At 37.9% G+C, this 21,742-nt stretch overlaps 3 protein-coding genes and 1 pseudogene across 5 annotated transcripts; 2 read left to right on the forward strand and 2 right to left on the reverse strand.

Moving 5' to 3' along the window:
- Positions 1–3,767: 3,767 nt before the first annotated feature.
- On the reverse strand, positions 3,768–4,462 carry LOC120219272. Its single transcript, XM_039216104.1, has 2 exons — positions 4,147–4,462; positions 3,768–4,016 (listed from the first exon to the last, which is right to left on the reverse strand). Exons 1-2 carry the CDS (start codon positions 4,312–4,314, stop codon positions 3,882–3,884), a joined length of 303 nt encoding a protein of 100 aa, XP_039072035.1. The 5' UTR covers positions 4,315–4,462; the 3' UTR covers positions 3,768–3,881.
- A 5,983-nt stretch (positions 4,463–10,445) lies between these two features.
- On the forward strand, positions 10,446–15,897 carry LOC120113497. Of its 3 annotated transcripts, XR_005515314.1 has the most exons (4): positions 10,446–10,824; positions 11,306–12,934; positions 15,552–15,629; positions 15,756–15,897. XR_005515314.1 is itself a non-coding variant. In XM_039134641.1 (2 exons), the coding sequence occupies exon 2, from the start codon at positions 11,343–11,345 to the stop codon at positions 12,915–12,917; it is 1,575 nt and encodes a 524-aa protein (XP_038990572.1). In that variant the 5' UTR covers positions 10,447–10,824; positions 11,306–11,342; the 3' UTR covers positions 12,918–13,231. The 3 variants fall into 3 exon arrangements, 2 of the variants coding, with proteins under 2 accessions (XP_038990572.1, XP_038990581.1); XM_039134641.1 differs by lacking the exons at positions 15,552–15,629; positions 15,756–15,897 and having other exon boundaries at positions 10,447–10,824; positions 11,306–13,231; XM_039134650.1 differs by lacking the exons at positions 15,552–15,629; positions 15,756–15,897 and having other exon boundaries at positions 10,447–10,803; positions 11,341–13,231.
- Positions 13,648–16,406, reverse strand: LOC120113516 (protein PIN-LIKES 6-like). Its single transcript, XM_039134658.1, has 10 exons — positions 16,165–16,406; positions 15,983–16,062; positions 15,764–15,888; positions 15,526–15,647; positions 15,208–15,393; positions 15,044–15,118; positions 14,517–14,617; positions 14,331–14,383; positions 14,067–14,261; positions 13,648–13,874 (listed from the first exon to the last, which is right to left on the reverse strand). Exons 1-10 carry the CDS (start codon positions 16,366–16,368, stop codon positions 13,753–13,755), a joined length of 1,263 nt encoding a protein of 420 aa, XP_038990589.1. The 5' UTR covers positions 16,369–16,406; the 3' UTR covers positions 13,648–13,752.
- Positions 16,407–18,544: 2,138 nt separating this feature from the next.
- LOC120113526 lies at positions 18,545–21,159 on the forward strand (annotated as a pseudogene).
- Positions 21,160–21,742: the final 583 nt, after the last annotated feature.

Genomic DNA, 21,742 nt, shown 5'->3' on the forward strand with positions numbered 1-21,742 from the left:
TTTGCTTATGTCAGTGTAACACCATTGGCTCCGCTCATGTAGATAAAAATCAATTGCGGTCTTAGCCCAAAGGGTATTATCCACAATTGTTTCCGGTAGTTGTCTCCTCTCCACTTCAGATACCGGAAGGGTACTAGCCGGTAACTCATACGAGAGCCAACTCTCATCCATCATGTCCGGAACCGATGGGGGTTTCTCAATACTTCGATATATTACCCCATGTGAATCGGACTCTGGAATGGTGGGAGGGACCTCTTCAACGATGACAGTGGCCTCTTGAACGGTGTGGGGACTCTTGAGGGAGGATAGAGGCCTCTTGAACGATTGGAGGGGACTCTTGAGGGATAACAGGTGAGTCGGGCTTCTTCTTGCGGAGTCTTCGCACCATTGGGGTGAACGGAGACGTAATAGCACGTCCACGCCGTCTGATGCGTAAACTCCGTCGTGCAAGGAAAACCCGACGTAAAGCATCCACCTTATCGGGCCGCTAAAAAAATTAATACATAAATTAGTAAATAAACAGACATGATATTAAACAAAGACAAATATGTTTCAAACTAGCATTGTATTCACCCAAGTCATTATTCTATCATAGTTCACAAAATGCTCAGATAACATTCCAGAAGTAAGCACTTATATAAACATTTAAAAGGACAACATATATAAACATTCCAGAAGAAGAATAGTTTACTTTCGCAATACGAAACTTAAAATCGCAACGCGAAAATGACTATCGCAACGCGGAAATGGCTATTGCAATGCAAAATGAAAATCGCAACGACAAAATCGCAATGCGAAATGAAAATCGCAACGACAAAATCGCAATGCGAAATGAAATCGCAACGACAAAATCGCAACGCGAAACACAAATCGCATTGCGATTTTCATTTCGCGTTGCGATTTTGTCATTGCGATTTCATTTCGTATTGCGATTTTGTCGTTGCGATTTTCATTTCGCATTGCGATAGCCATTTCTGCGTTGCGATAGTCATTTTCGTGTTGCGAAAGTAAACTATTCTTCTTCTGCAAATTGAAACTTGAATGGATTGCATTACTTCAACCAAAAGACAAAAACAAAACCAAAAACAAATACTAACAAAAATAGTTTAGCAGTATTGGCAGCAACCGAATGAATTACGAGTATGAAAAATCTTAAACTTACCTCGTTGCGTAGAGTATGAACCTCATTCTGCAACGATGCTACCATCTCACGTAGAGCGGCTACCTCACCGCGTAATGTAGACACCTCAACACGCCATGCACCATCGTCTTTGCGTAAAGTATCGACCTCCTCACGCAAGGCATTGACCTCATCACGTAACTCCTCTAACTCATCCCGTTGAGGTGGAGGTGGAGAATAGGGAGATAAACGTCGTGCCATCTTTTCCGGTCGCCTATCTTGCGGTAATGGTGGAGAAGAGGCTTGATGATGTGACAGAATAGGTGATGGCTGTCGTTGTGGAGGTGTATAGTCGGGTCGATCAGATGATGGCTCTGGGTGAGGTGATAGCTCTGGGCGAGGTGATAGCTCCCGAAGTGGAGGCTGCTCATCAACCGTTCCATCAAAAAAACGCTTACTAGCTTGCCACCAATCAGTGGCAAGCTCAGCTTTCGTGGGTGTCAGCCTCTGTAGAGGAGTGTTGGCCTCCTAACAATATAAAAGCTCAAACAAAGTTAAACGTGTACTAGTAATAACTTGTTTATAAACATATGGTAGTATTTATGTTAACTTACATTATTTATTGTCGTATACCGTAGTAAATCTTCCCATTGCAAGGTATGTTTCCTCTTCCAGGAAATAGCCCTGGGAATATCATTTGAAGTTTTTATTGCATATGTCTTCATGGCGGGAAAGGCCTCAAATATCCAAATCTACAAACAATATAATAACAAACATTAGTAATTGTTAAATAATTACTTATAATTTTGGAAACATTATATAAAAATTCTTACCTTAAAGGCCCAAATAAAGCCTGCCAAAGTATATTTGGAACCATCGCCATGCAAACTTTTTCGATCATCCAAGGCAGACGATAACTTATTCCATGTAGCTTTCCATAAATACGAGCCCCACGGAAACAGGTTCCACGCATTTAGGTCTTCTACCAATTTGATTAGATCATTTGGAATAGGTTGTCTGGCCTCTCTGCCTAAAAAGCTGGCATGCAAAAGAATTAGAAGGCATACTCGGACAACGTCGACGTCATCCATCCGAGTAAAACCATCTTTCTTATTCAACAATCTTGTCAGGTCTTCTACGTGTAGATTCGGCCTCTCCAGCTCAAGAAAAACCCGGGATAGCCATGATGGGCGGGTAATGTGTCTAGTGTACCGACCTACATCATCGTGTCCGAAGCGTAGACCTGTGATTAAGCAAAACTCCTCCCGCTCAAAACACGTATACGCCGGTGGAAAATCAAACCATATCTCTTCATCACGACGTTGTATAGTCTCTGGTAGATCGCTAGTCATGGTTTGAAGAAACAGGTGTGTCAACATCGCATCTCCACCGGGATGTTGTACTTTCAGTCATGGCCCGAAGCATGTATCCTCAAACATTTTTCTTTGTGCAGGTGAAAGCTTCGACGCAATTGTTTTGGCCAGGCTGACTTTATTTCTTAAGGTCAATTGAGCCGAATAAAAGTTCTACAAAAACAATAAACATACTAAGTTAGATATACCAAAAACAATAATAAACATAAAGAGTAGTAGTTTATTCTTCAAACTTAAATTTGCAACACTGTGAATTTCGTATTTGTCTTTGTTTTTTGGTTGAAGTAATGCAATTCATTCAAGTTTCAATTTGCAGAAGAAGAATAGTTTCTGAAAATGAAAATCGCAACACGAAAATGACTATCGCAACGCGAATTTGACTATCGCAACGAGAGAATCGCAACGCGAAACTAAAATCGCGTTGCGATTCTCGATTGATTTAATAAGCAATCTAAGTGAAATGGTTAATCTATTATTGAAATTACCAGTAAACTTATCATCAATTTCAATATGAAAAACCTAATAATAATGCAAAAAATTCAAAAAGAAAATAATTAAAAAAACTAACCCTCGTTGGTTGATTTGGTTGATTTTCCATTTCTGATTGTGAGGGTGGCTCTGAGAGATGTAGATAGACGGATTTCGCCGGAGATGGGGACGGATTTCGTCGGAGATGGGTGAGAGAGTGAGAGATGGAGATGGGACTGAGTTGTGATTTTAGGTTTTAGGTTATGAGTTGCGATTACGAGATATACTGTGGACGGTTCAGTATTCCAATATATTAATATTCGTGTTTGGAATTTAAAAATAAAATACTTGGCCAGGATACTAATGGCGCTTTGAAAATCGCATTGCGATTATGTATTATCGCGTTGCGAAAGTCAGAATCGCGTTGCGAAAGTCAGTATCTCGTTGCGATTTTGTAGTATCGCATTGCGATAGTCAGTATCGCATTGCGATTTTCCCAATTCGCGTTGCGATTTACTTATTCGCATTGCGAATTAGGAAAATCGCAACGACACTGTAGACCATCGCAACGCGAAATGCAACGCGAATTTGCGATAATGGAGATCGCGTTGCGAATTAGCGATCGCATTGCGATTTTGTTGGTCATTTTGGCAAATCCGAAAAAAGTTGGTTAAAATCGTATATTATATGGGAATTTTGGTCACTGAGACAATTTTCTCTAAATAAAAAGGGTAATACTAAATCTGAGAGTAGTGGAGCCGTTGTTGCATTGCAAGTGCATCCTTTGCTTCCTTCCTCGCTGGTTGGGTGAGATTTCCTTTGTCGGTGTTGACCGCTGGCCAGGGACGGGGCTTGTACTAGAAGAAGGGGTAGCTTCCACCTCAGGGGAGTTGAGGGGATAAACAACTGGTATAGCTTGTTCAGCCGCCCTCATCTAAGTACACAACATCCTGCATGCTCAGTTGGTGATACTCGATTATTTCTCCTAGAAACCGGTTCTCTCTCGCATATATTGAATTCTCATGCGCCAACAATGTCTCCAGTTGCAGTATAATCTGATTTCCAGCATTCATTATTACAAACACAATCACAATTAATTAATTAACGCAATTCAATTGCTTGTACCAATACCCACATCCAACAGAACATCATCTGCGGGATTAGAGAAAGGTATACAATATGTACCAAATCGCCATTAGCAGGATTATCCCTTTTCTCCCGACTCCCCCCAAGGAGTTTATTCTCCTCCTCCAGTTGAGCACATCCTTCCTTCGCAAATGCCAAATCTGCATATGCATTTAACTGTGGCCATTGTGACCTGCATTCGAAGCAAAACAATGCCAGATCATGCATTTAACTGGACTGGACAGGACAGGACGTGAACTTGGCTCATAATCTACTTCTATTAGCAATAGTTGAATTCAACCGCACCCAATGCCACACCCCTTTACACTTACCTAACCTATAGTGCGACTTATGATTAGAAATAACAAAATTATCATGGAAAAGAAACTTGGGTTACTTTACCTATGATTCACTGACACAATTTTGCTACCTTACGTTTCGTGATGCCTGAGTTGGGTGTCACGGTTGGTTTGACTCTGAAGCTGTGTTGGTGGCTGATTTTTTTTTTGGATAAGTAAGAATTTTATTATCCAAAATAGCAAAGTTTTGCTACAATCCAATCAACCAATCAACAAAGAACACTATGCATAACTATACAAAAAACAGTGATTGGTAGAACTATAAGCCCCAAGCATTACATAGGATTATATTAGTACTATCAACTCTATTGAAGTTTTTCCCCCTAAGAATAAACCGAAAACATCAATGATTTCATTAAGCAAAATTTCAGCATATCTTGATCGTTTCTGGAAGATACGCTGATTCCTTTCCTGCCAAACAGTATAGATAAAAGCAGACCAAGCAATTTTTAAAATGAATGTGAGGAGAGACTTTCCTTTCCATGAATTGATTGTTGTAGTAACATGTTCCTCCCAAGTCAAGTTCGTAGGATTCATTCCATTCAGATTCAAGACAAAATTCCATAAGCAAGCTGCTAGAGCACACTCAGAAAATAGGTGGTTTCTTGTCTCTTGAAAATTGTTACAGATTACACAAGCTGAATTAGTGTTAATTCCCATTCGTTGCAGGCGGTCTCTAGTTGGTAACCTGTCTTGTAAAGCCATCCACACAATTAATGAATGTTTCGGAATGTGCATGGGAAACCAGATGAGCTTATGCCATGTTACTTTCTGTCCTTTAGGACTGATTTCATTCCAAATATCTTTAAGCAGAAAAGTGTTATGAATAAATGGAACTGCAGCATCCCTCATTTTTAAGATACGTTTGGTGCTCCAGCTAACATTTGAAGCAGGTTCAAACTGCCAAAAATCGTTATCCTTGATGACATAGTTCTTGAGCCAAGCAACCCAAAGGGATCCATTACCAGCCAGAATTTTCCGTATGAGATGGATGATACAAGCTCTATTCCAACTTTTGATATTTTTCAGCCCTAGACCACCTTCAGATTCTGAGAGGCAAATTCTTTCCCAACTCACTCGAGCTCCAGCAACAGATTGGTCTGCACCTTTCCAAAAAAATCGGGAGCATAATTGTTCCACCTTTTTTAAAACAGAGGCAGGCAAAATCAGCTGTCTGCACCAATAATTGCTCACGCTGAAGAGGACAGACCGAATCAATTCAAGTCTGTCAGCATAACTAAGATTCCGAGATGACCAATGAAGGAGTCTTTGCTTAATTTTTCCAAGAAGAGCTTCACAATCATTTTCATTAAGTTTACGCGTGACCAGAGGAATACCAAGATATCTAACTGGGAGGCAGCCTACTTTGAAATTTGTTAAATTTTTGATTTCCTCCATGGATCTTGGTGTTAGGCCTGCAACAAATAACTCACATTTGGACGAGTTTATTTTAAGACCAGAAATGTCGTGGAACTGCTGCAATACACTAAGAACATCACTAGCAGATTCAATGTTACCCTTGCAGAAAATCAGTAAATCATCTGCAAAGGATAGGTGCGTAAGCCCAATTTTCTTGTATTTAGGGTGATAACCAAACAATCCCTTGGAAGCAGCCAGATTGAGCAGTTTGGATAGGACATTAATAGCAAGAACAAACAGGTATGGAGAAAGAGGATCCCCTTGCCTCAAGCCTCGAGCCCCTTTAAAGTAACCTATTAAAGTACCATTGAACGATATGGAGAACCTAGTTTGGGTGTAGCATATCTCAATCCATTCTAAAAATTTTTGAGGGAGATTAAGGGCTTTGAGAATGGCAGAAATAAAACCCCAATGGATGGAATCAAACGTTTTATGAAGGTCAATTTTCATAGTGCACCTAGGGGAGATGGTCTTTCTACCATAACCTTTTACCATTTCCTGAGCAAGGAGCGTATTATCAACAATGTCTCTACCTCGGATAAAAGCTGTCTGGTTTAAAGAAATGATCTCAGGAAGAACAACAGTCAGTCTTGTAACCAAAATTTTTGAAATGGCTTTGTAAAAAACAGAACAGCAGGATATGGGTCGAAAGTCTTTAACAGAACATGGATTTGGTACTTTAGGAGCAAGGACAATAACAGTAGAATTGAATGCTGGAAGCAAAAAATCATTGGAGAAGAAGTGCTTGACAGCTACAGAGAAATCCTTACCTACTATAGTCCATGCTGCTTTGAAGAAGAGGGGTGAATCCGTCTGGACCCGGGGCTTTATCGTTTCCTTGGTTGAAGATGGCATTTTGGATTTCTACTTCAGTAACTTCTTTGACGAGACTTGAAGAAGCTTCAGAGGGCAGATTGAAATTCAGAAGAGTTTTGAGAAGGTTTGGATCAATTTCTTTAACCGAGGAATCAACAGTTCCAATAAGATTAGAATAGAAATTGATCACTTCTTTAGCCATTGTGTCAAAGGTTTCAAGTCTATTTCCACTTTCATCCACAAGAACTCTAATTGTATCTCTCTTGTTTTTGAAGGCTACCAAGGAATGAAAATTTTTTGTATTTTTGCCGCCTTCTTTAATCCACTTTAATTTTGCCTTTTGCCTTAAGAACATACTTTATTCTTCTTCCAAATTCTTTAGCTCATCTTGAATAGAAAGCTCCTTTCTGTGCCATGGAACTGTTCCCTTTCTGTCTCATTTGAAGCTTGCGCGTTTCATGGATGATATATTGCGTTTTACTCCCCACAATTGTTCTACCTTGCTGCAAAGACAAGAAATTTTGTTGAAGAATACAGTTACATTTCCAATGAACTAATGGATGTTTCTTTTCAATATTTCAAGTGTAAAATGTCTGGTGCAGAAATCTTCATAGCTTAAACAAATATAAACAGACAGATGGATACAGTATACAATTATTAGTTTACCGATTGACATTGAAAAAGCACATGAAGAGCTACATACAGATTACAGAGTAATTAGGAAAGAAAAGAAGGCGATGAGTTTGAGAAGTATAGCAGAATCCATGTCCGAAAAGGTTTTAGTCTTACCTCTAAAGCCTTTTCAAAAGAGTCACCGATATGATTAAGGGAAGTAGTGAGCCTATCCAAGCCCCTTTTTATTGTAGGATAGTCCATTCTTCTATAACCTTCAGCTGGTTGTTGCTTCTGCTATTGAGAAGGAACATAATCAATCAATTCAATCACAAAAGGAGCATTTGAAAAAATGGCAATGCGTCAGCGATAGCAATGGGTATGAAGCAATAAAGACACTCACCTGGGAAGCTGTTGAAGCATCTGACATATGCGATGATCCCACTGTACCAAGCGTTTCAGAGTCGTGAGGTACATCATCGTCATCGTCAAGAATTTCTTTGGCTAAATGAGCAAGAACGCCCCAGAAAGCTTTGGAATCATTTACCGAGTCCTCGCAGTGGCAGCCATTAGACGAGAGGGGAAATACAGAAAACTAAATTTGCCATTAATAGGCACATAGAAATCTTTAGAGAAAAAGCAGAAGATAGAAAAATGTCATTTATAATGTAATATTGTGGCCATGCAGGCTTAGCTTGACCCATTAAATGAAACTTAATCAAATTTAAAAGTGAAAATAAAGCAAGGTGTCGAAACGATTTTTCTTAAAAAAATTAATTTTAAAAATCTCATCTCGATTGATTTGGATAAAAAAACGGTTCGACGAGTCGCCACCAATCTTTGATTAAGATATAATTGGACACTCAAAAATATATTTTTCATTTTTAATAAAAATATTAATTTTAATTAAAAAATAATTTTACGCGTTACCTTGCAACACTCATTAGCACAGTATATGAAAAGAGAGAGACTAATAATTGCATACCTCTTCAGGGTCAACAGGTTCAGCAAATATTTCATAGGTGTCTCTCCTAACATAAGAAAGATGAGGTCCAAAAATCAAGGGATATATTATTCATACAAAGATTATTCCAAATTTAGCAATCTCTTTCAGCGCATATCTACTACTTTTTTGGTAGTGAGTAGTGACTCTTCAACTATATACAACTCATACCTCAGTAAAATATCAAGAATATGCCCTAGTATACGTTTCTCTGGCATCCATTCTGTAGATGGCATGATCTTGTATTGGAGTAATTAAAATTTGAAAATGATGGAAGGCTTGAAAATCTCAATACCAGGGTAGGCTGCTTTATCATCATGAAATTTAAGGCTATTTCCAACCCGGGAAGTGGGATGGTCTGACAAAAAACAATTAATCGTGTTACTTGAGACAGCGCTAGAAAACCACAAGGCTCACCACTACTAATTGGATGATCTTCATGGCCTTGTTGGTTGCTGCTCTGCACGCCGTTTGCCTGGGTTTTGATACAATGCATAAAGACCTTAGACTTGGATAGATACATGATGAGCTAAAATGCCATAATTAAGCCAAAATCTTCATGACAATGATGGTTTGATCATTACGCAATGCTATCGTCTGAATTGATCTCTAATGAGCAGGGTTTTGGATAAATTTACAAGCACCATAAATCAACTCACACATTTTAGCTAGACTGCCTCAGGATTTCGAGTACAAAATAAAAACAAGTGCTATGCTATGTGTGACTAAAGTTGAGGGAAGCCTTTATAATTTGGTGTCGGGATACTTTTGCCCTCACAAGACTAGTTATAAGTTAGAAGTAAAACATAAATTTTCTTGTTTGATTTGAAGAATGAATCCTGAAATTTGATAGCATGGGTATTAAAAGGACACGGGTGACAGCACCTGGTACGAAGAGGGTGCAGCCATATGTTGAAGGGGTCTTGGTTTTCTTGTTTTGCTGGCACTGATCTTAGCCTGTGTGGCAATAGGATCCGATTGCTGTGAGTTACAAGCATCCAATGCAACAGATAAACGCGGGCTCCTCCTCCTCTGCCCCTGCTGCATCCACTTGGAAATTCTTCCTTTTCTACTGCCATAAATCAAATCAAATTAGGCGAGGCTTGCATCTCTGCCATGCCATGAGAAACAGAAACCCACCTTGAGCTGGTCATTCCAAGAGGGGATTTGTGATGATCAACCACCTTTGTAATATGTATATATGGTAAGAGGTACATACATACAGCTGACTGTTTATGAGAGAGATATGGCGAATCTTCCAGACTAGGAAAAACCAGTCCTCCCCAAGGCCTGATACTTGAGTTTCTTCTTAGGTTCCTGTTCAAAATATTCAAAAGAAACCATGGGACACGACACACATTTACATTACAGCTTACACACCTATGTCTGCTCTACTTTTGTCCCAATTCTATCTGCATCAACTTTTGTTGATGTAAACAAAGATATCATAATCTCAAACTCATCTTCCTTCTTCCCTCGTTATGTTTGTAACATTAAGCTATTATCTCAATCCCACAAATATTCATAGTCTTATTGTCATCTTTTATATGATTGAAATTTTTACAAGCCATGAATTCGAATACATAATTATTTACTTTATATGTAAACATATATTTAATACGAATTAAAATTAATTTGTTTATAAAGTTGAGTAGATTGATTTCGGATATAACTATTGTTCCTGTTAAAATTTAAAATAACAATTAAAAATAGTATTATATATTTATTGGAATATGTTTGTATTGTCTAAAAAATATTGATTAATCTTTTATTATAATATTTTCCAATTTTAAATATTTGATTAAATTTAATGTTAATAAATATATGTTTGGAAAATAGTACTATTTTTTAGTAAAGGACAATTTTAATTAATATAAAATTTAAACAATTTGCAAGAATCAATTTATCTTAGTAGTTAAAGGAATTGTTGTTGTTTCTAGAATTCACGAGTTCGAACACCAACAATTGTAATAGGGTGATTGAGTGTTTAATGTCAAATGATCTAAATTATTTATAACATATATTGATTTTGTTATCATCCATCCGTTAGGAGAATTTATAAAAAAATCTTTTATATCATTGTCTATACTGAAGTATATTATAAGACCAATAAGTTAATTTGAGATATCAAAATCAACCCCTTGACCTAAAAAAATAATCTTTCTCGATAAAATAGGTTGATTAAGATAAAATTGTATCCCTTAAGAGCCGTACAGGCACCTTTTGATGTATACGGTTCAACAAAAATTGTCAAAAAAAAAAAAAAAATCAATGTGTAGATTCCAGCCATCCTTCATTGTTTCTAGTGGGCCTTTTCTAATGTTGAGAATTGGATGCGGTCTTCTTCTTCTTCTTCCCACATTGGTGCTTTGTGCAGTGTCTAATAATCACCGAGTCCCAATAGCTTCTGCTTTCGCCTTTCCCTAATTCCCTTTCTCTCGCTTTCTTTGTTGTTTTGTTTGCTATTTTCCCCTTTCTGGAGATCGCGGCTTTCAGCCCACTCATCTGGTAATTTTCTATCTGTTTCATGTATGCAACCATGATTTCTGCATTTTTAGTTGTTCAATTTTATAGATTTATTAAGCTTTCTGAATATTAATTAATCACTTAATTTTGTTAGCAACTTTTTTTATTGTATTTTGCTTGTAATTATTAGAATTTCACTGTAAATACCCAAAAAAGAAGTATTCGTCGCAATGCACCCTCCTGTGTCAAAGAACGATGCTTTGAATGCGTTTTCGTGCTCCTCTTCTGTCGCTTGCCTACAATTTACCCCCTTTAATCCTTTCCAGTTACTCCCACTAAGCTTCCTGCTTTAGATATTTTTTTTCCCGATTTTATATTTTGTTATCAGGGTTTTTCTGTTCCTTTTAATTTTCCTTCCTTTTTGAGCCCTATTTCTTGATTTATCTGTCACTAATTGCATGGAGAGGGATTTATTATATTGTTTTGCTGGTGGTTCCAATGACATTTGCCTATCCTTTTGGTAACCCTTTTTTATTCTTCTCAGTTTCCTTTTGCTTGATCCATTTTTCTTCTTTGAAGGAATGGAAGAAGACTCGGAAAGAAATTTTCAAGATGTCCCTTTGCGTCCTGCTCCTGGCCACATGGAGGGTGGTGGATTGGTTGGAGATCACTCCGGCCTGCCATCTTTGTGTACTCTATGCCGGAGAAGTCTTGCACCTGAATATGAGGCAACATTCGATCTCGAAACCGTTGGTCTCTGTGGAGACTGCAAATTTTTGTTGCTTGAGGATCTCGGTACACCTCCTCAAGACTCTAATAGAAGAAGAAGAAGAAGAAGGAATCGGCAAAGCAGTTCTGAATCAATTGAAAATCTTTTCTCCCAACAGTTCTTACAAATGATTAATTCGTTGAGGCAGAACCAATCCACTGTCTCTGGCTCCGAGGATCCAATTATGGATGGTGGTTCCGGTGCAAGGTCTTTACGACGTAGTAGTTCACGTACAACTCCTAGTGGTTCTAGAAGATGGGGGCGTGTTATATCTGATTCTGAAAGTGATGGTTTTGATCATCTGGATTCCTTTTATGGTGAGAATGAATCAAATGTTAGTTTCGGTCGGTACAGGGTTTTTCGGGGTGAGAGTGATGCAATATCTTTCAGTACTTATGGAGGGGATTCGGATGCTTCTATGGATGAACACAGTTTCCTGGATACAGAAATATTCGTTCAAGCTGAGAGGAGTGATACTAACAGTGATAGCGACACTGATATTGATCCAATGCATGCTGGTCTGAACCAATGGATCTGGGATGAACCTGAAGAAGATGAAGATGGTGAGTGGGAAGAAGAAGATGCTGAAGAATATGTGGTTGGACATGCTAGAACTGGACTTATAAATTTGTTTTCTTCAAATACAAATGAAACCACTCTCCCTATTTTTAATTTGCGTCGCTCCAGAGCTGGCTTTTACCAACTTCTTGACCATCTGACTGAGACTGATGGCTCTAGAAGAGGAGCAACTCCTGCATCTTCATCTTTTGTGAATAATCTGCCTCGTGTCGCTGTCAGTGATGAACATGAGAACTCTGATGGTTTGGCCTGTGCAATCTGCAAGGATGTTTTGCCTGTTGGCATTGAAGTAAACCAGCTTCCTTGCCTTCACGTCTATCACCCTTCTTGTATCTTGCCATGGTTGAGTGCACGGAATTCATGCCCCCTTTGCCGCTATGAGCTTCCTACTGATGACAAAGATTATGAAGAGGGGAAGCAACACATGAATAATAGGATGGAGATGCAAGAAATCCAGCGGCAAAATGCTAGTGAAGATAATTCATCTGAGGATTCTGATGAAGCTGAAGCAGATGAAGCTTGCGAACTTGGTCCATGTGAATTACATGATGTGCCACATGTGGGTCCTACCATTAGTTGCTCTGCCAGGGAGAGTGGTAGAGACTGGCTATTTCGCGCAGCTGTGCCCATTGCTGGTATTGTTGGTGTTGTTCTCGTCTTATGTTTGGGCAAGCCACTAATTGGAAGAAGAGGATCAATAGGTGATTGCAATCTACCTTCATGGGGCCAGCATCAAATTCAGGTTTCGAATACATCATCACTAAACCAAAGGGGCAGCAGAGGCAGGAGATGGTGGTCTCTCTTTTGAGAAGCTTCAGTAATCCGGTGGGTAATTACCCTTCCCCCACTATTCAAATTAAGTCTTCATATTCTAACTTCACCCCGCGAATTATTGTGAGTGCCACCCCTGCCATTGCAGTTCCGCATTATTATGATAGTTTTATCAATATTTTGGTTTGTTGTGTATGCTTTTAATCTCAATTTCTGGCCTTGATAGTAGAATTGGATATGATTATAGTTTCCTACCTCAAGTGTGCTTGTGCTTATGCAAGATTTTTTTTTCCCAGTTTGCTTGCTTTGATTGATTATCAGTAACTGGAAACTGAGTTGGGCTTAAATGAATGGATTACGAATGCTGAAATGTCTGAGTTGTTTTTCATCGTTAATATTATATTGATTGTTATTTGGGGGCGTGGTGATTAAATTCGATGGTGCAGGAGATGCTTGCTCTTAAGGGTTTGGTTACATGATAAAAACAAAACCAACCAATTCCTGAACTTGTAAGGGAAGTGATTTACCCTTCCATCTTTTCTAATCTTGGTCAAAGAAAGTATAAGCAGAAACTCAAATACCTTTCTTCCCAGAAGTTACAGGATAAGCAGCAAAGCCTCATTTTCAAGATTTTATATTATTCTATCTTAATTTCTGCGCTGAAAATTTAATAGGAATTTGAAATTGAATAAACAAGATTTCTTTCCCTGACCTCGGATTGAAATTGATTACTAAATAGTTTTAAATTTTGTAGCTTTCATAACGAACTAAACAGAATTTCACCAGCAGTATTCATGGTTGCAGGGCTCACAAAAAGACATAAGCTGCCTTGGACTGTCAAACGATTCCATCTAATCTCACGACTGCTGGTTTTAGAAGAGTATGTTGAGATACAAAATAATCCATCCTGCCATAGTGAAAACTGCAAATATATGAACCCAGAATAGCGCAGCCGCTGCCTCCTTTCCGTAACCTCTTAAATTAGCAACAGCACCTGCAACACAATTCCAAAACAATTTAATATCAGATACTGCGCTAGAAATGAAATCATCCAGATCCATCTATCCTAAACAGAAGCAATCCATGGGGATCAGATATATTATATCATGCTTCCTGAATCCTAATATAGTTTTGTAACTCGGATATTCATTTTTTATATGCACTGCACACATTTAGACTGTTTTACCAGAAAGGACAGATGTTGGCATAGAATGCTGAAGTAGTAGGACAAATCGGAACATTTTATCACCCTCAGGAAGGAAACCGAGCTTATCAGCCAGTGTTACAATGCCCAATCCTGCAGGGGGCACCAAGATTAAGCGCCCAATTATGATAGCCACGAGTGTTCGGACACCAATTTTTGAACTTCCTGGCCCTGGTCCTGCAAATCATCCTACATGTTATGGTATTGTAGGTAAAACCCACATGGTGCCCAAGATGTTTAACTTACCATCAACAAGGTTGCCTCCCAATGCCAACAAGATGCATGGGATCATGGCCTTCCTGTTTACATCAAACACATCAACTCATCATAGAACCAAATACAAAGCCACCAGCATTTATAGAAGATAACCAACACACTCCTATTAATTCCAACCAAATAATAAAAAAAGCAACTTATTGTCATGAGACTAACCCAAGAATAATGCAGCTGTCGGTGAAAAAATAAAGTGGAGCATCTCTTGTAAATATTAATTTCTTTAGAACCGGTACTGTGCCTATAACCATGGCTAGTATCTGCAGAATGCAAATAATTGCACACAAAAAAAGCAGGAGAGAAATATGTTACTTTATTCACCAAAATGGATGTGGAAGAAACACTGCAACTTCAAACACCATATGTCCCCTAAAAGATGCATCCATGCGTATGAAGGAATTTTGTATCAAGATTGAATGCTCTTTTGGCTTTTGAATCATCCCTCAAATAAAGGACTGCAAAATCAGTTCATGGATGCATGGATTATCCATTTCTCTCATAACTCAATGCCTAAGGGTATTCAGATCATATTAGTGTGAATGTGCAGTAGTTATAACCCATATTATATTACCAAATATAAAATTTAAGACTTGACAGAGATTGGAAAAGAAACTTGAAGTTGCCACTACAAGCCAAACCAGTTACTAATTCATGAAATATAACCCAACAAAACGTCTGAAACTTACAGATGCAACAATAGGGGGTTGAAAGATTTGCTTAAGCTTTAACTTGTCATAAACAAATACTAGAAAACTTTTAATCTGCACCAAAATAACAGATACATAGTCAGGGAAGGCTTATTGGAAGCAAAGCATGAAATCAAACAAACTCAAACAAACGTGATCCTCACCTTTCCTTTCTTTGAGTTGTCTGAATCCGTCGGTGAATCCTCTTGCCCCAGCAATGGAACATTCTTAGGAGAGGCATCCTTCTGATGGATCTTAAGGGGGAGATTCCCATCCTCAAGGTCAAAGGTACGTTCCGGGGGAGGGGCCAACATATGAAATGCATATGTGTACAGAATGATTGCACCAACCTAACATTATTTATAAGCTAAACTGGTTAGTATATTTGCTAAGGGTAGGTAGTAACATCTTTCATCAGCATAAAAAGGTAAAGATTACCACAACAAATTAAGTTAGAGCACAATATATTCTGACGTACATACCCACTGTCCAAATGAAATGTATGCAGTTCCCTGAGTGCTACATGTTTCAGTGTCGCCAAATGGATTAGAGGTATCTCTACATAAAGCTGCAATCAGAACAAGTGGTACGTTCCCTATGTTTCCTGCAATCATCGGACTTAGATTCATACAAATATTGTGTTGTGTGACCGATATCATCTTTAGTGTGTTAAGATAACGGCATAACGCATAATATATTGTACATGATGCAGAGGCTTACCAATCGCAATTTGTATGACTGAGAACTTGAAGTAGGGGTATGGAGGTTTGACTAAGGTTACAACAACATAACCTATTATAGAGCCAGAGATTGCGCCCAGAACAACATTCACTGGAATGAACCACCTGCAAGTGCATTGCAACACCATGATTAGTATTGGTTTTTGATGATACACAAGAGAGATCCAATAAAGAAGAGAAGTGATGAATGGTTGAATACCATTGAAGCATTTTCTGTAGAGTAATAGCTTGCCCGAGTTGAGAAAAGATGAAACAGGGGAGCAGAAGGGAAAACACTAACTGCATGCAACGTAGGAGATGGAATGTCAAGTGAGTAACTAGTATATATTTGCCAAATCAAATCAATCTGTTGACAGAAGGAATGGATAAGAAAGAGATTACCCCATTCAAAAGCTTTCTTCCATTTTCGGGAAAGATATTAACATACTTGAAAGCCATTAGGAAGCCCAAGAAACACAAGGTGAATACCTTTGCTACTGGCAAAACTGCTATCTTTATGCTTCCTAACAATGATTGGTGTCCCGCTGCCACCGCTGCAGCTACTACGGCTGCCCTCATCAGCGACGCGAGAAGAAACCTTGCCATTTTTTTTTGTTACCTATATAGATATGAAACTAATGCAATCCTCACGTATCAAAATAAGAAATTTCCAGATATCCTTATTTTTCATTTTGTTTTTCTAGTTGGATGCTGGGGTTACATTTATATAGGATTTGCTTAAGTTGTTGATCTTGCCTCTCAATGTCATCTCAACTAATTCCTATATTTTGTAGACCAAGATTCTTCTATTTTATTTGAATTTAGTTTTAGTGCCATATAACCCGTACAAGTGGAAACTTCCTCATTTCTGTCAGTGTGGGTCGGCCTTGTTTCTTCCTTTTACAACGTCTCCTTTCTTTTTGTTTTGGTACTGTGTGTAGCTTAAAGCAGGATAGGAATGCAGGAAGCTAGTAGCTTACGCAGCTGGGTGGCGACCTTTTGTTTCTTAGCATTTGTAGTAATAGCATTTCCCTGAATCCCAAAACTCAAAAGCCTCCAAGCCCATTGAAGAATGCAGTTGCTTGGATGGGGACAACTAGGAAAGGAAGTTTCCTCCGTATTTTCCTGGAAAATTAATCAGTGCCAAAAGTACCATCCTCATTCCACTACTTCATTATGAACATGCCGTGCAATGGGTCAATCATTTGCGGAGATAAAACGTGTAGCAAATCAAACAAAGCAATTCTGTTCATTCAAATACAAAGGACCCTGCTAAGTTATATTCGGAAGAAACTTAAATATGTATTATGAATATCATCCGGAAAATAAGTTACATATCGTAACATAATATATCAAACCAGTGACTGTTATCCGCTGATCTTCCTGCTGTGAACCTTCAAATTATATTTGGATATAATAGATAGTTTTCTCGATATGTTTGACTCTATTTTACATTTGTCGATAATTTTTTAGTAGTCTAATCATTCTCCTTTTTTTTTATATGATTCTTATATAATTTAAGTGTTAATTTCTTGTATCGATGCTTGACTTGACTACTGCTGTCTTTCTTTCTTCTTTTAAAACGAAAGAAGATACTTTGCAGAAGGATTCATTTTCCATCCCTTTCTTCTCAATCTGCCAGTGATTCTCCTCAGCCCTGCATTTCCACCTTATATCTCTTTTTATCAAACAAAGGCTTTCATTAAATAAAGACGAAATACATTATAATCAAAACAGGTTCGAGGAAGAAATTATCAACAAAAACGCAAACAACCAATGCCTAAAAAACATTTCTTTGGTACTAATAAATTTGTCGTTTTTATATTATTTTGTTGTTGTCTTCCCAGTTTCAGGGTTGATATTTTTATATTTTTAAAGGTAAAGTATAATGGTCACTGAAATTTTCTAAAGCTTTCATTTAGGTCCCAACTTTTAAAACTTGCAATATAATCCCCCAACATTTAGTCCGTTTGCAATATGATCCCTCAACATTTAGTCCATGGGGACCATATTGCAAACGGACTAAATGTTGAGAGATTGTATTGCAAGTTTTAAAAGTTGGGGGACCTAAATGAAAGTTTTACAAAAGTTCAATGACCATTACTATACTTTACCCTAAAATTAAATGTTTTTATTTCTATGAAAAAGATTAATACACAAATAGACTCTCGATTATAGAGAGATACTTTGTTAAGTCCCCTAAATATTAAAAGTTAAAAAATACTCTCAACTATAGGACATTGTTTTATTGAGTCTCTATACTATTAAGAGTTACACAGCGGTCAATCAACTGTGCATATATTCCAAAATCGTATTTTTTTGTTAAAAAATTTAGTGTAGCATGAAACGAACATTAACCTATTGACTAGTATATGATAGAATTTGACTCCAAAATCTCAAAAGATTATTATATCACAGTCAGCAAACCAACTTATACGACTATCAATTTTTTAAGGAAAAATGATAAATTTGGAATATATGAATAGTCGATTGACTATTTTATAACTTTTAATAGTTAAGGGACTTTACAAAACAATAACATATAATTAAAAAACTATTTTATAACTTTTAATAATTAGAAGACTCAATAAAATAACTTAGTGTATTGGGAGACCATTTGTATTCTTTACCTATAAAAGAATAATTACGCACTTATTCTGTATTCCGTTGGCCAGTGCCGGGTATTGGGCATTTATCCGTTGTCTCCGGGCAATAAAGTTCGGGCCCTGTGAGATCTACACTAGTTATGAGCCCAACCTAAACTCCAGAAGCTCAGCTCAGTCTCTTCAACCCTTACAACATTTCTCTGCCCTGGATCTTCGCCTCTACCAACTTCAATGGCTTTCCTCTCTGTTTCGAAGCGTTACCATGTGAATCTGAAACATAGAGCTTATCCCAGAATCTCAATCCCTTTGCATTTCTTCACTACAACCCAAGATTTGAACAATGCGCCACCTCAACAGCAAGAACAAGTAGCCGCCACCCGCAGAACCCCGCGAGGTAAGACTTGAAGCCCTGAAAAAATAGAGGACATTATTTGTAGAATGATGGAGAACCGGGTTTGGACAACCAGCTTATAGAACTCCATCCGTGTTTTAGTCCCTGAATTCGACCATTCATTAGTTTATAACGTTCTCCATGGTGCTAAGAACTCCGAACATGCTCTCCAGTTCTTCCGGTGGGTAGAGCGGGCTTGTTTGATCCGCCACGACCGTGAAGCCCACATGAAGATCATTCAGATTTTAGGTCGAGCTTCCAAGCTTAATCATGCCAGATGCATACTTCTAGACATGCCCAAAAAGGGCGTTGAGTGGGATGAGGATTTCTTTGTTGTTCTGATTGATAGTTATGGGAAAGCCGGGATACTTAAAGAAGCTGTCAAAATTTTCCAGAAAATGGAGGATTTGGGTGTGAACAGAACTATCAAGTCTTAGGATGCTTTCTTTAAGGTTATATTACGACGTGGACGATATATGATGGCCAAAAGGTATTTCAATAAGATGCTGAGTGAAGGGATAGAACTTACTCGTCATACCTATAACATTATGCTTTGTGGCTTCTTTTTGTCGCTGAGACTCGAGACTGCTAATTGGTTTTATGAAGATATGAAGACTAGGGGCATTTCACCCGATGCTGTGACTTATAATACAATGATTAATTGATATACTCGGTTCAAGAGAATGGAGGAAGCTGAGAAGTTGTTTTAGAGATGAAGGCGAAGAACTTAACCCCTACAGTAATCAGCTACACCACCATGATAAAGGGGTATGTTGCAGTGGGGCAAGTTGATGTCGGGTTGAGATTGTTTGAAGAGATGAAGTGTTTTGGTATAAAGCCTAATGCAACAACATATTCAACTATATTGCCAGGGCTGTGTGATGCGGGCAAGACAAATGAGGCTAAGACTATTTTGAAGGAGATGTTGGAGAGGTATGTTGCACCAAAGGATAATTCAATTTTCTTCAAGCTATTAAATAGTCAATGCAAATCCGGCGATTTGAATGCAGCTGCTGATTTGCTCAAGGCAATGATTCGATTGAGTATTCCTACAGAGGCTGGTCATTATGGTGTCTTGATTGAGAACTTTTGCTAGGACAATGAGTTTGATCAGGCAATCAAGTTGCTGGATAAGCTTGTTGAGAAGGAAATTGTGCTGAGGCCAGAAAATTCTTTAGATATAGAAGTTAATGCATATAATCCAATGATTCAGTATCTATGCCACCGTGGTTAGACAGGAAAAGCAGAAGTCTTTTTCCGTCAATTGATGAAGAAGGGTGTTCTGGATCCTACTGCATTTAATAATTTGATCCGTGGGCATGCAAAAGAAGGTAATCCCAGTCTTGCTTTTCAAGTTCTAAAGATCATGGGTAGGAGAGGGGTGCCTAAAGATGCCGGTGCTTACAAATTGCTCACCGAAAGCTACTTAAGGAAAGGTGAACCTGCTGATGCTAAAACAACATTGGACAGTATGATCGAGGATGGACATCTTCCTGAGTCTGGCATATTCAAGTCAATGATGGAAAGTTTGTTTGAAGATGGAAGGATTCAAACTGCAAGCAGAGTTATGAAGAGTATGCTGGAGAAGGGAGTGAAGGAGCATATGGACTTGGTGTTTAAGATCGTGGAAGCTCATCTCGTGAGAGGTCATGTTGAAGAGAAGCCCTTGGAAGAATTGAGCTACTGATGCAAAATGGGTGTGCAACCAATTTAGATAGCCTTCTATCTATTCTTTCTGAGAAAGGGAAGACTATTGCTGCTCTCAAGTTGTTAGATTTTGGTTTAGAGAGAGACTGTAACATAGATGTTTCAAGTTATGAGAAGGTGTTGAATGCTGTCTTAACTGCTGGAAAAACTCTCAATGCATATTCAATATTGTGTAAAATAATGGAGAAAGGGGGGATCACTAACTGGAGCAGCCTTGAGGATTTAATCAAGAGCCTTAACCAGGAAGGCAACACAAAGCAAGCTGATATTCTCTCTAGAATGGTAAAAGGGGGTGGTGCAGCCAGTGGAAGCAAGAAAGGGAAGAAACAAGCAGCTGTTGCTAGCTAAATTACCTTTTCATTAGAGAGAAAAAAAAACCTTGAACTTTAGTTGCTTCTGTTGTGAGAATGATGGTCATGAGTTTTGTTAAGTTCTGAAAAAGGAAATTTGTTCTGATGTGTTCATTACATTAGCGGGAAGCTTATGGCGTCATGTGCACTGCATATCTTGTACCCTGGATTTTTCAGGGTCACATAATCTTTCCTTAATTGAATTTTTGACACTCGTGTCTTGGAATGGAACTGTGGAACTTAATAGCATAAAATGGGATTGTTCACTACATATTTGTTTCATTCAACTGTCTTTTGAGAATCATGTTGCAGTTCTTCAATAATCTAGAGCTTTTTCTGCTCCCCTGTCCCTTTTGGTATATGGAAATTTTTATCAGCCGGATTATTCAGGATATCTTGATTGAGTGGAAACTCTATGCTCTGATATCATATACAACTGTACTTTAGTGTCTTTATTGATTTTATCATTAAATTCATCGATGTTATTCTTTTAGCATTGAATTTTATTTTTCGTTACAATTATATTATTGGATGATTAACTTGATAATAGTGTGATGATGATGTCAATATAAAATATCATTTTGATTTGGCTATTTTGATACCCAAAATGAAGTGAGATTTAAACGAAGGACCTTTAGATAGAATGGCTTGTTAGACCAATTTGTAAGTTTGTTACAATTTTAAGTGATACTTCTATAAAAAAAAAGTTTAAGTTTACCCAATTTTATTTATATCCTTTCAATTTTTATAATCTACTCCAAATTTCTTCTAAAAAACCGTCCCTCATTGTAACAAGAGATGGAAGACGTCAAAGGTATTTTTTTAACAAAAGAAATATCAAAGGTAAATATAAAGTAATATAAGTCTAAAGAAGACTCCTACTCAAATTTAAAACATCAGATATAATAACAACTTATTACCATTTA

Source organism: Hibiscus syriacus, unplaced genomic scaffold (genome assembly GCF_006381635.1).
Source record: "Hibiscus syriacus cultivar Baekdansim isolate YM2019G1 unplaced genomic scaffold, ASM638163v2 tig00000778_pilon, whole genome shotgun sequence".
Lineage (NCBI taxonomy): Eukaryota > Viridiplantae > Streptophyta > Magnoliopsida > Malvales > Malvaceae > Hibiscus > Hibiscus syriacus.